The sequence below is a fragment of the Seriola dumerili genome, unplaced genomic scaffold (assembly GCF_002260705.1).
Source record: "Seriola dumerili isolate Sdu_G_001 unplaced genomic scaffold, Sdu_1.0 BDQW01000138.1, whole genome shotgun sequence".
NCBI classification, from domain to species: domain Eukaryota; kingdom Metazoa; phylum Chordata; class Actinopteri; order Carangiformes; family Carangidae; genus Seriola; species Seriola dumerili.
The window spans coordinates 8,047,128-8,061,743 of record NW_019174393.1 but is presented as its reverse complement, the minus strand read 5'-3'; the positions used below and the strand labels follow the sequence as shown (position 1 = coordinate 8,061,743).

General features: G+C 40.5%; 1 protein-coding gene across 3 annotated transcripts in view; it reads right to left on the bottom strand.

The window, feature by feature from the left end:
• Window positions 1-14,616, bottom strand: part of plxna4 (plexin A4) — a 239,595-nt gene that overhangs the window by 29,597 nt on the left and 195,382 nt on the right. For all 3 annotated transcript variants that reach the window (XM_022748997.1, XM_022748998.1, XM_022748999.1), the window contains 9 exons: window positions 13,974-14,097; window positions 12,592-12,728; window positions 11,872-12,039; window positions 11,463-11,556; window positions 8,994-9,233; window positions 8,572-8,718; window positions 7,484-7,718; window positions 6,874-7,016; window positions 4,228-4,496 (listed from right to left, as the gene is read on the bottom strand). In XM_022748997.1, the coding sequence (XP_022604718.1) occupies window positions 4,228-4,496; window positions 6,874-7,016; window positions 7,484-7,718; window positions 8,572-8,718; window positions 8,994-9,233; window positions 11,463-11,556; window positions 11,872-12,039; window positions 12,592-12,728; window positions 13,974-14,097 (1,557 nt within the window). The remainder of the gene's footprint in view (window positions 1-4,227; window positions 4,497-6,873; window positions 7,017-7,483; window positions 7,719-8,571; window positions 8,719-8,993; window positions 9,234-11,462; window positions 11,557-11,871; window positions 12,040-12,591; window positions 12,729-13,973; window positions 14,098-14,616) is intronic.

The window sequence follows — 14,616 nt, the reverse complement described above, 5'->3', positions numbered from 1 at the left end:
CATCTTTTCTTTCAAGTGTCCTTGCTGTCTTCCTCCCTCCCTCTGGCTGCCCCATTCTGGATCTTGTAATCATACACACTTCCAAATTCTCTCCATTTCCACAAATGTAGCCTATCAAAGGGATAAAAGGAGCATGGAGAAAGGGGGTGGTATACGGGGAAGGAAGGAGGGATCAGTGAAAAAGGAAAATGAAAAAAGAACAAGAAGAAATGGTTGACTGAGTCTAGCCTTCCCTTTTTTCTTCTTCAACTTCCTTTTCCTTAGTCGCTTCCAATAGATAGTGTTTTTGTGTGTGTTTGTGTAACTGGACAAGTGTGAGGCTATTTTAAGGCTAGCATGCAAAAAGCACAAATTAATCCCACTGTGTATGTGTTCAGAAATTAATATCTCTGCTGACTAGTGTTTATTGTGTGTGTGTGTGTGTGTGTGTGTGTGTGTGTGTGTGTGTGTGTGTGTGTGTGTGTATGTGTACTCCTGGCAGTGGGTGCCAGCCCTGCAGTAATAAGAAGTCTTGGCACAGGCCAGTCTATCGGGAACAAGGATAAAAATAGCGATGTGATCGAGCTTTAAGATCTAACATGAGCGTGTGGTATTACAACTTCCAAACTATCTTCTTCCAAACCTCTCCTCAGCTGCTATTCAAAACACAAATCAACCTATGTTTGGGTTAATGCAATGAAATGTTCTGTGACGTGTTGGCATGGTCAGGCTTGCCTACTTGGCAGCCAGTCAGAGGGGCAGTGGGCATTGAGATGATCTAGAGCAGAGGGAACCTGGCAGTGCTTAGTTTCCCATGATTGCTGAGGTAGGGTTGAAGGGAATCTGTGTTTCATCACACATGTTTTTGTGCATCTGTATGAAATGGGCACATAAGACTTTCTGGAAAACTGATGTGATGTGAACATAAAATCTGAATCAAGAAAGCCATAACAAAATTCTATGTAATCCTGCTCTTCTCCCCATCTAATCAAATCAAACTGCCTTTCTTTCCTTTGCTGATATTTATTTGGTTTCAAATGATCCCTCGCTGCATCAGAATAATAAGGCAGCAACTCATTTTCTATTATTTGCAGTTAATTTGCAGATTAATCGTAAGAAGTGACAAATTCAAACCACAATTTCCCACAAAAGAACCAATCATAAATTGCTTATTTTGTCTAACGAACAATTTCACACATTTAAAAAGCTGGAACCAGAGAATGTTTAGCTGTTTTGTCTGACAGATGACTCAGACAGTTTATCAATCATCAAAATTCTTTCACCATGATTTCATCAATTGACAACATACTGTCTTTAATAAGAGGCCCTTTAATTGTGTCTTTGAGATCAATCATAAATATCAAGTTATTTTCTCAAACATAAAACCAGAGTGGTTAGAGGGAAAAAAAAGTCACTTAAGGTTCTTTTTGTTGCAAAAAGCAGCGATGGCAGTTGTTTTAATCAAACATCCAGTTGGGCCTGAGAATCTCACCTGGTTTCAGTCACATGTTAATGTTAATGTTAATGTTCCATTTCCCTGTCTGGCTCCTGATGACAGAGTGTCACAGTGAGGGCTAGCTGCTGACACCGACAGTTATTCCATCTATTGCTCTCACACAAACAAACACAAATCTTTTAACAGTGATTATCCTCATAGTTAAAGGAGGAGACGTTTAGCTCTGTGTGATGATTGTGTGTCCGTGCTGGAGCCAAAGCAAGGTTGTGATCAACACGAGAACATATTGTGCTTTCATCTCTTGACCGATATCAAAACTGTTATTTTGACGCATCAACTATAGCCAAACAAAATTTAAGGCACTGGAAAGGCTGTTTTAACTCTGCATGATGGGCAGGCGGCATGGTGGTGAGGGGAGGCAAGAGAGAGATGGAGGAATGGAGGGATGAGAGGAGTTAAAGGAGGAGAATGCAGCGAGGAATGTGACAGATGGTTGCGGAAGGCTCTCGTTAGTTAGCTTGCCTGGTGGTAGTGCTTCAGCACAGGTTGAGATGGGACAGATGGAAGGATGTGTGTTTGTGTGTGGAGAGAGAGGAAACAGACACACACATGTCCACACACATACACAGATTTCTTGGAAGAGGAGGCAGTGGGTAGCCAGAGGCACCCTGCTCATGCACTTTAAGCATTGATTTGGCAATCAAGAAAACAGAGGATGGGGAAGAGGAGGGTAGGAAGAGCCTGGAATATAGATTGAGAGAGAGAGTAGAAGAGAGAAAGCGATAAAGATAGCGGCAGCGTGACACAAGTGGCAGAAGCAACAGAACTGAGAGCAAACAGAGGATGAGAGCAGTGGAGGGGAAACACATAAAATGAGCAAACATTGTGAAAGAAAGAAAGAGAGAAGAGAAAGACAGAATTAAAGAGAGAGAAGGAGAGAGGGAGGGGTGCTATCTTTCCTAGACCAGATTAGGCTTCATCTTCACAGCCTTGTTTCTGTGTATCTGGGCTATTTTCAGCTGCTATCCAAGGACACGCCAGTCAGCCCACACTATGGGGTGGCGTAGCTCGCTCCCACTGCCTCATCACATCTGAAATGCATGCTGGGATGCTGAAAGACTAATAAGCACATCCGAGGAGGAAGAATGAGATGAAGACAGTCTGATATGTGCCCATCACAACCGTGTGTATGACAAATGGGCAATCAAACTGGGCATGCATTGGTTGTAAACATGTGCTCCGCCTCGAGTGCTGGCTGACTGAGATGGCGTTTTCCCCAGGTTTTCCCTCTCTCTCTCCCTTGATGACAAGCAAGAGGCAGAAGAAGAGAAGGAATGTGGAAAAAAAAATGTGATAGAAGACGATGTGTTGTATTTGGACTGTGTTTAAAAGAACAGTTGTTGGTCAGTCCCCTGCAGCAGTTCAACTGTTTCCTTGAAAATCTCATCCTAAATTCACAATCAAATCAAAGTGTGACATGAGATAAGCCAACGATATCTGTGTGTAGCACTTACAAGGCTCTGGTGACATGTATGATCAGTGATCAAAGAGCTGATCTCACTACCAGCCTCCGTGCCCCAGTAGTCAGCTTTCCTCACTGGGTGACACAGCTTTGAGCGTCTCCACTGTCCTTGACTACCTCTCCCTGTCTCTGCTGAATGCGCCATCTCTTATGTTGTATCTACTGCCAGGATCAGCGGTTACTCCATTGTTTAGTGGCTGCACCATGCTCAGTGAGCTCTGGCTGCAATTAATCATGCCTCCTGCCTGGACAGCATTAATCTCTCTCTGCATCACCAAGTAGAGTCTAAACAGGTTTTCATGAGGTGAATATGTGCACTGTCTTCTGGACGGTATGATGAACAGCCTTCATTTCAGTCCTCTCTGCATATGCTTGTCGTGTTAATGTGTGTCTCTTCACTGGCAGAGATGTTTTTGGGTTTTTTTTGTTTTTAGCCAGAGGGAGAATCAGAATTTTAATCGAAATGAGACGGACAAATTAATTTGAAACATGCCTCTCAAATCATCGGGGGTTTTCAAGACTTGACTGACAACCCTCAAACAAAACAACATACAATGCAATGTGCTTACATGTATAGACATGCATGCTCCCAACAGCTGCAAGGAAGCCGGTTTATTCAAGTAACCATAATCATCACATTTACCAAACACCGTGGGCAGGAAGCATAATCACATACAGTGCTGTGTTCAAGTGCATGCCATTAAAGCTTTGACTACAAATCCAAGGGAGGATTGTGATTGTGCCAGAGTGTGAGCTTTTCACAGTTTCACTCTCTCCCTTTTTTTTATAAATGAGTGTTTTTTTCCTCTTGAGCTATTTGAAATTGGATTCCCTGCTAATTAATCATAATTATTTTGCTAATGATGTGCATGGCAATGCACTCTGGTGTCTCTGAGACAGAGCCAGCAATTCAAGGTCACGCGAGTTAATCCAAACATGTCACAGATAGGGAACACTGAGTAGCATATCCAGTCCTTGATAGTAAAGGGTTTACATAAGCAGTACAAACCTTTATATCTATCCCACGCCAAGCACAATACATGCCTTATTTTAGAGAAGTTGAATGTGTGGAAGCTGGTCGGTGTTTCAATATTTAGTGTAGGGGCTCTGACTTTATATTAGAGAGATAAACAAAAAAGGAAGATGGCTTAGACAGCACCTTTTTGGCCCAGAATATGCAGCAAAGCAACTACATCAAAAACTGTCACTACCAGCTACTTGTAAGACAGTAACAGCAGTAAAGTTAACCTTTTTTGTGTCTGCTTCCTACCTGCGGAGCAGCAGTTTGGGGTGGTTCTTGCTCTCAAGGTTGCGGTCTATGAGGTCAGACAGGAGGTGCTTTAGGACATCAGTGGCATACTCCAACTTGCTCTGCAGCACTGTCATTATAAGTGAGGCCACGTTGCCCCGGTCCCTCATGGAGAAACCACGCTGGGCCTCCAGAGTGCGAATAAAACACAGCAGGAAGACCTTGTTGTTAATGAGCTGGCCGAAGAGCTTCAGTCCTTTTTCTACTTGCTCTTGGCGGTAGCCAGGCACCTATGAGGAAACAGAAGAAATGTTCACTTGACTGGAACACATTAAAAATAACAAAAAAGGGAAAAAGTACAGATTCTATGCCACGCAAAATCTTTAGCATTAATGACATAGGTCTATATGCCATTCATGGCAATGACATGTAAACCTAATTAGTCATAGGTTCATTTGAATGTAATATTAGCTATCTGCCTACCTAGTTGATCAAATGGTTTATTTATGACAGTAATTACAGTAACATCAGGATACCTGTAAAAACAGGTTTAAATTACTATATAATCACAATAAATATTATTTTCAGATCAAGTTTATAAAGTGGTAAGAAACGGAAAGATAGAAAGAAAAAGGAAGAATCTGTGCAGACGAGGAGTTTAACAACATCCAGCCTTTGTTACGTTTAGTGTGAAGGTTGAGAGTAAAGACAGGAAAACACTAAGCCTCTGGAGGGAATGTTTATTACTTTGATGGTGCTGTGTTCCACACTAATGCAAGTTGAAAGGGAGTGCAGTGATGTGAATTCCCCTCGTCTGAGCCCAGATTGTCCCTGCACCATTTATACTAGTCACTTGCCGCACATGCTTGTCTTATTTTTTTTTCATATATAGCACCTATGGAGATTATGTTTCGTGTTTTTTTTTTTAATCTGTCAAGAGCACTCGTGCTAAGACAGCGTCTCTTTGCGCCCAATGCAGCTGTCAACCAGCATATGTTCTGTCTTTTTACCTTTCCTGGAGGAGCCCCTTGTAATCTGCCGGGAGCTATTGTTAAGTTGCAAGTCTAATTTCATACCACTTGACAAGATGTGTACAGCATTTGTGTTTGCACATGTGTTTTAGCACTTGCCTTTTTTGTGCATGTGCAGTATGTGAGTGTGTGAATACAGGCGCACATGGAAATCTGGGAAAACTCTGAACCGTGTGTGTACATGTTCATGTTTTTAGCCTTCTTTTGTATAAACCCCAATGTACAGTGAACATTTTATGTGTTGAAGACTCGACAAATATATTGTGCAGTGCAATAACACAGTATGTTTTAACTTGTCTCTTAGGATTATAGAGAGACAGTGCATAAAAACAGAAAAATGACCTGACCTACACACAATCTCCATGGGAACCCTTTAATATTTGAGTTGACAGGTGGAGCAGTAAAATGACAAGGACTGCTGAAACTGAATTGTTTCCGTAAAGATCAAGAGGGAAGTGGGAAATATAATAGCAGGAAAAAAAATCATACAAAAGCAGAAAGCAAAATGGGATTCTGTGTAAAGTGAAATCGTTGGGAAAATAGAGGGAAGGAAGTGATTTTGACTGCTAAGAATAAACCTCAACGGTTACAAGGAACAAATAAAATGTCAAAAGGCAGACTCTAGTGAGCTGACACATGCCAGACTATATTTTAATATCTTTCTGTATGTAATTCTCACTTTAACTGAGTGCCTAGGAAGTTGAATATTTCATTACTGAGTAAACTTCCCATGGATTCACTAAACCTAGACAGACTTTCCATCACCTGTGCTATTTCTAACCGTCTCCAGCTACACAGTCAAAAACTTGACTTTAAATTCTCCGACACATCAATAACAATTAAGCAGTTATCACCCGCCTAAGACAAGCCTGCTGCTTTCTTCATTAGGCTCCTATTCCACATTATACTCCTCATACAGTTAGACATTTATACCAATTAAAACATAATTAATATTGCTTATTACTGGGAAATTTTCATCAGGGATAGAGTGGCCAAGCCTGAGGGCAGTGAAATGGGGGTCCATCATTCTCTTAATGGACAAGACGACCTGCTCAATTACGGCTGTCTATCAATGTCACCACGAGGGATAAATGACTGATAAATGATTTTTTTCTTTTGCTTTTCTCCCTCTGATTGAATTTTAATTTGTTTTTGAGGTGGAGAGAGAAAACGGTGCAGCATCTCATATCCTTAGTTATTAATGAGAGCGTGCTCCTGATTTGAGGGCTGCCTTGTTTGTTTTTGAAAAAGTGTGGTGGTCGGTCGTCAAAAGGATTTTGTTTACCAGACAGCAACACAAACAACATCGGCGTCAATTTCACCTACTGTGACCCACCACAATGTTAATTTGCTTGCTCATTTTGCATTTCATTCAAATAAGGCTAATTGCATTGCGATTGTAATTTGATAGAGACTGAAGAACAGGTACACACACACTAGTGCTATTTACACTGTTCAAAAACACAATGTAGTAGGGAACATAACTCTTATATCTGTCCCCACACAACTGATGGACTTCCTATTTGGGGGAAATGCTGTAAATATCTGTCCTCAAGCATGTTGGTGCAGAACCTGAATTTAAATCCTTACGTAAAAAGATCTCCAATTTGAATATCTGTGAGATGCTCTACCGTACCTCCAGGTCTCTCAGTACAGGATGTTCCTCGATGCCTGGGAAGAGGACCCTCATGGTGTAGGTCCTGTAATCCAAGAAGGGGATTCCTGCACCATCCAGATCACTGGTCAGCTCATGGATGTCTGTCTGGAGCTCTGCAAAAGCTGATGGATGAAACACATACACATTTTTTTTTTTTTTACATATATCAAAACAGTTAGCTTATGATAGTATTTTTATGTACCTATAATCTCAAATAGATAATAAGTTAACCTGCCTCAGTCAGATACTCATTTAATCAGTTTCTTATATATATAAATATAAAAAGATGGCCATAGTGGCAGCACTGGATGCTAGCAAAACTTAATAACATAAAACTGTCTGCCACATCAATTTATTCATCATTACTCTGCAAATGCCACTTTTATTTTTGTCATACTTGATTAGCTTCACACAAACATAATCAACTGTTAGAATTATTAACAGAGTTATAAATAGAAAAGACAAAGATAGTGACATTTGACATTTTGATCTGAACGAAGCAGAGTAAATAAATAATTCAAAAGGTTTACAACATTTCCAAGGTATGAAACTGGAGCTATCCTACTGTACATCAGCACCAGCCTCTTACCCTCTTTGCACTCCAGAGCCACACGTGACTCCAGGTTGTCCATCTGCATTTGCAGCCTCTTCAAGGTCAGGTCACTCTCACGAGACTTGCGCTTGTAGGCAATGAGCACCACCACGATGAAGAGGATGAGCAGGGCTCCGGCTGCAGCAATGCCAATGATTGCAGTGCTGCTGAGCGGGCTGTCAGATGTGATGTGGACCACACCTGGGGAAAACTCGATACCACCCACACGTGCCTTGTGATAATGAAAGATAAAGAGGCAGATTATAACTACTGCATGCATGTACTACACATAAATGCACCATTTACTTCCTTGAAATGTTTTCATAGAGAAGGGCCATATGTTAGTATCTCATGTGGATACTTAAAAGATGAGACAAGTAGTTGAGTGTACCAGAGCTACAGTCAGAGAGCAGCTTCATTCAAATATAACTTCAGCAATAACACTTGGAAAATGTTCAATAATTTGACTCTAAGAGAGGGAGAAGTAAGCAGCGATCAAACACAGAAGGAAGTACGGCATTCTTCAAGGAAAAACATATTTCGTCTGGGAATCACTTTCAGGTCTTTAAAACAATTCTTTGTCTTCAAAATAAAGATCAAAGCTCAGGCAGACAGACATATCGATTTGCCATTTCAGAGTGTAAACACTTCTGTTTATTTGTGCATCTACTAATTGTTTTACAGTAATGTGTCCATCTCTTTCTATGACGCTGCATACAGGTGGTAACATCAGGAAGGGCTTTATTCAAAGTGGGCCCTCTTAAAACCACAAATGGAATCTTTATTGAGTTTGCTGGGGCCCTAATTCCTCTTATTGAAGGCTTATTTGTTTGTCTTTTGTCTGCTTGTGGGCAGTAACAGGAACCACACAGCTGATTGGATTAGAGCTGTAGTCTGTCTGGAAATGGACGAGGAGATAGATAGAAAACAACAGAAGGAATGTTCGTCTGTCTGTCAAACTGCCAGTCAATTTGTAGGTCTGCCTGCCTTCTCAACCATAGCCAGCCTATCTGTCGGGTTTGTGTGTGTGTGTGTGTGTGTGTGTGTGTGTCTCGTCTTTGTGGATCACGTGCTGTATCACTCACCAGGACCTTGTGTCGACCAGTCAGGTTGGGGGACTCACAGAGCAGCTGGGTCTCTGACACTGTTAACATGCAGGGTTTCTCTCCAATCAGAACTGTGTAGTTCAGCTTTCCGTTCCCACTGTTGGTTGGTGGAAGGAAGTTCCGCCCCTGCAGGAGAGAAGTCATGCATGATTAGTGATTGTAGTGTCAAAGGGAGGGGTTAGAGGTCAAAGAAGACATCTATACTGATACTGATCAATTACATGAATGACCTGCAATTATTGAACAAAGTGATAGATATGACACGGGTATGAATATGATCACTACAGGCAGAGCACACTATATAAATCATATACTCTCATCATGATACAATTCCACAAACATCCATAAATAATAACACTAGATCGTAAGTAAATATGGATGGATGATATCGATCCTCCTACCTTTAGAATGATAGGTGACCCAGGTTTAAGCTCCAGAACCCCAGACACACTGAGTGCTTCAAATTCAGGATTGGGGTAGTAGATAAAATTGGTGGTGTTGAGTGCCATCAGAGCCTGCACGTCGTCCAGTTTGAAGCCAAACTCGTTGGGTCGTTCAGGCACCTCTTGGTGTCTGGCCAGGCTGATGGGCAGCTCTGGGGCTTGACACAGCATGGATGTAGGACTGAGTACCTGGCACAACTGAGAGAAGAAACACTCATGAATGAGCATATCCTCTGCAAATAAAGTGGAATGTTTAGTGGAAGAAAAAAAATAAACAATACATTTATAGAGAAATATGATTCACATCATTTTTCATGGATGGATCTCAATATACTTCATTCCTAAACTTATGACAAAGTTCCCTATTACCTCATTTGCCTCCTTGTAACTCAACCTCTATCACACTGGATCTTGAAAATGCACCAACTTTACCACATGCCAAGTCATCGCATCAACAGTCATTAATGTGAATCTTTTGAGTCACCGATTTACATTTCACTAAGCCCATCGGATCGCAGACTCAATTCAAACTAGGAGCTCCTCTATTTCAGAAAGTGCAAAGAGAACCTGTTGGAGTGTTTTCCTCAAAGAAAGCCCTAAAATGAGGTGCAGTTAGAGAGCCGGTGCAGTCTCACCACAATCAGGCTTTGATGAGTGAAGATTCAGGAGTGATAACTGGGTCTTACCCTTCCTTCATTTCTAGAAAGACACCCCCACCCTCTCATCACTTCTTTATCCCCTGCCCCAGTATTCCTCCCTGTGATCTTCTCTTCTGTCAGTGACACACTCATTCACTCACTCATTTTTCTCCATACCACTTTCCCACTCAATTACACTGTCTCATACATTTTTTGTGTCTTGTCTCACTCTTGTTTTTTATTCTTTGTCATAGCCATGGTCTCTCATTTGACATGTGAAGTGATTTACATTCTTTAAATTTGTTCTTTTTTCACATCTCAAAGTCAGCTTTGTAAACAAGGACAGATTGTCCAATTGGTCATTGTCATGTCACACGCCCTTCAATATCTCTCTAACGTCTCCATTTCTCTCTATCTGTCAGGGCGTTGACAAATCAACCACTTGCACGGGTTTTATTCAAGACATTTCTGTCTCATTCACAGCCATTTCACATTTCCACAGTAACCCCTGCCATGCAGCCACTCAAACTATTGCCTGTCAGTCTAATTGGCTCCCGGAACATCGAACTTGACAAATCCAGCAAGGCCTTCAGGACATCACTGACATGTATCCTGTACTGCTGCTGCAGGAAGGTACGTGATTGTAAACAATATAAAAAAAAAAGAAAAAAGAAAAATCCCTCCCCCTGTCCCTCCTGCAACAATGTTGTTTGAAATCGCTTGGATTTTTTATTTTTCTGTTTCATCTCAGTTTCCCTCTCACTCAGTGTAAAAACGGAGCTACGTAAGAAAGGGGTGGGGCAGATTATCTAATGGCACATATTATTTATGTTGGTTAAAAGTACATGCTGAAAGTGAAGCCCATTAAAGGGACATGTGAGCACAGATGTTAAACGTAGTGCAAGCTCATGCTCAAATAGACCGTGAAGATAGCATTACTACCTTTTGTTACTCCCTCTTCTTTCAATCAGATCACAGAGATCCTTGTATGGCTTTATCTACCCTCCCTTGGGTAAAAGGGTGAATAGACGATAAAAGAATTGGATAAGGGCCAATCTCTGTGGTTTGTAGTTCAGTGTCAAAAAGTCCCTATTGTTAAAAAGGTGTGGAGAGGAATTGCATCATTCTCTTGTAATTCAACTGCAACCTGTTGATTTTGACTATGCCCTTTCTGTGTTTTTCCTTCACCCATTTACCTAGAAGTGGCATTGAGGAATTTAGACATGCTCTAGAAAAAAAAAAATTACTGACATTTACAATGGCTGACTTCCCTCGCTATCAAGGGATATTAGGTATTCAGAAACACTGGTGGTGGTGCAGATAGTTCATCCTGTTCATTTAATTCAGTCAGTCAGTTTACATTATTTTGACTGCTGCACCAAAACAAAACACGTATTAAACAAATTTCCAAATATTGAAATCTCATACATATACAATACAATACAATACACATTTACAATGGCTGACTTCCCTCGCTATCAAGGGATATTAGGTATTCAGAAACACTGGTGGTGGTGCAGATAGTTCATCCTGTTCATTTAATTCAGTCAGTCAGTTTACATTATTTTGACTGCTGCACCAAAACAAAACACGTATTAAACAAATTTCCAAATATTGAAATCTCATACATATACAATACAATACAATACAATACAATACACAACAACATAAAACATAAGTACATACAAACAAAAAAACAAAACAAAACTACAAAGCAAATAATTTTACCAAAAATAAAGCACAAGGCAGTCAGTTTTACTATCACATTGTTTGTGTTGTTATTACTTACATTGAGTGTCTCATGGCCATTGTATTTGGCTCTGATGAGTGGTGTCTGAATGATGTCCAGGTTAGTTCCTGTCACTGTCACTGGGGTGTGTCCACTGTGAGAGAGAAAAATGATTGACAACAAGGTTAAAGGAATACTTCAGACTATTAAGGTGATATGAATTACTCACTGGGAGTGATATTGATGTATGGACATTAGATCAGACTGCTGAGGCAACATTTTGATGTTTTTTGTGAATTGGCCTTATTTGCTGGTCATTTTTGTCATTCTTTCTGACAAGCGCCTGCTCTGGTGGTTTTATCTCCATCCACAGGATCCATAGAATCCCTCACTATCTGACACCAGCTGAGTAACATGCAACCTGTTGTCAAAAAAGTTAGTTAACCCTAAATGGTCCCTTCTAACATACCTGTAGATGCTCCACTCAGGCTCTATCTTGGTGATGGTGGGATCCTCCACATATTCAAACCGCAGGTCTCTCTGGAGATGAGCTCTGTCTATGCTCACAGACACAGACACATTTCCATAGCCGTGCAGGGAAGCATGGGTTCGGCAGGTGAGCCACTGGCCACCCCTCCTGAAGTGATGATAGGATGAAACATTAGTGTGCAACTGATATGTCAGTGTTACTATATATGAACCCTATTGAACAATATATTACATTGTGTAGTCACTCAGGAATCCTCTCCCTAGTTGTTATCACTGTTGATGCAGACTACTAAATGGTTCAAAAACCAATAATAATCTAATATTTAAGGTGGCTGAATGGTTGGTTAAGTGAACATGGATAGAGAGTTTATTGACTGAACTTTGAATTGTGCATTGATCAGTGTTAAATGATGGATTACAGTAATACTATGTATTTTCCCAATGATTTATACATTAAGAAAATGTCACTTCTAATTCAGTAAAAAATTAAATTTTTTCAAGCAAAAAATTAACGTCATGATAGATCCCAGGATATTTAATCAATGTTTCAGTTTATGTGGGGAAAAAAAATTATCTAGGGAAGATGAGCAGTCAGAGAAGTTTACTCCCTGTAGTTTGACTAACACTGCCTTTGACTGAGCTGTTAATGGACTGTTGGAGTGTGAGTGGCATGGGTAGTTCTGACTTGTTCCCCACTAACCTGAGATAAGTGCATGGCTGGTCCTTAAACATGATTGACACATTGCTCCCAGCATCAAGGTGGCTGCCGGTGATGTTGACAATGGTTCCTCCAGAGACTGGCCCTCTGCTGGGCTTGAGGTTGATAATCCTTGGGATCTGGAGAAAGGGCAGGGTCAAACGTCAAAGTGAATCAAAGTAGCAAAATAAATGATGCATAACAGTGAAATACTTAAATGCACAAGGTAATAACAGGTAATAAATAAGACAGGTGGAAAATGTGAAGGACTCCGCACAGTTTTGTATGCAAACAGTTGTGTTTACATTGTTTTAATTCACTACATACAGTATATACATGCAATATACAATGAATGGTATTATTCTTAGCCCAGTCATACATCCTTGTTAAACATAAACACCCTTTCTACCATAGTAATGAGAAAATGATTTCTAAAATCAGAGGTTGAGACACACATGATTGAACCTACTCCTATATCATTAGACTATCGGTTTGTTTTCAGAAAATGTGGGCTCCAGAAAAAAGAAATCTACTGAATGAGCATTCTCAGCTAAAAAGGCCTCTGGGTGTTGATGTAAACGTGAACTGACTAATCCCACTTACATACACTATACTGTGGTGGAAATCTTTCAAATTCAATTGATACAGCAGCAGCTAATGTAGTCCACTGGAAGCTGAAGCTAAAGTAAATCTGCCTCCAGTTCATTTCAGCCTTCTCATAATCTCATCTCCAGCCTACTGTGTAGTGTGACATCTAGACCTAACATCATATAATCCTCTACAAGGACCCCATTGAGAAATAAACCTTGGCCAGCACCCATTAATGGATGGCAGTAAAAATGATAACACTGCATAAAACGAGTACATAATGGCAACAACTGCAAATTTATTCCCGACTATGCGAGTGTGTGTGTGAGTAATGCTGCTTAATTGTGTGTGGAGTGAGAACTGGACCAACCATGAACAAGTGTGTTATGATTTTGTTTTTATGTGTTCACTGCAGAATTTTTTTTTTATAACCATCAGTGTTTCTTCCTCGTTCTGGGCTCATTAGTGACTGCCAGTCATGTCTCACTGCTGACACATGCATGAGATAAATGCTGAGAGGGAGACCAGCCCTTGGTGAGAACCACACCATGTTAGATCACAGCCACGTACATAGTACAAGGAAACCGACATGTACATACAGAATTAACAATTAACAATACAGAATTAGCAGGTGAGAAAATGCATTGAGTGACATATGCAGTGTGGTTGCTTTCCTGCAAAGAGGCAAAGCACTTTGCAATAATTCCATCATCTAAAGAGTTTTAACCATCAGAAACCTTTTTAAATTTAAAAATTCTATGTTTATACAAAAAGAAAGAAAGAAAATAGAAACTCACCACAAAGTAGTAGTACTTGGAGGAATTTGCTGTGAATTCTGCTATACATTCTCCAACTCCCACACAGACCTGCACATGCCCAGTATACTGGCTCTTCTCTGCTTTACCCATCTCACACACAATCCTGGAAACACAGATTCGCATTATTGTAGGACACTTAAGAAAAAACACATGGATGGAAATATACAGACAAACCCAAATGTATATGCCATACACAAAAATGCATATGCAGCAATCCCTGGAAAACCCTGCTGCAGTTCGCCTTGCCAGCCAGTGCAGAGAAGATTACTTAAGAAGAATGGATCTCAACCTATGTTAAAACGTCAATAAAATAATGTATTATTTGGCAGTGGCTTTACCTCCCGAGCTCTGCCAACTTGTGGGAGAAAAGGAAAAAGTCTCTATCCTTTTACATATGACCTCAAATACAGCTACCTCTTCTGCTGGGTCAGCGTTTGCTTAGTAAGTGCTGGCACACAACTTACTTTCTTAGCAGAAGCAGCACTGGGTCTGTTGATAAGCCAACTTTAAACTAGTTTAAAATAATTTGATAAACGCCACCTGTAAGGAACCAAAGCCCTGGATTAAACTCAAATGTCAACTAAATGTAACCTCCCAAACTTTCTACAATGATTATGGGGCC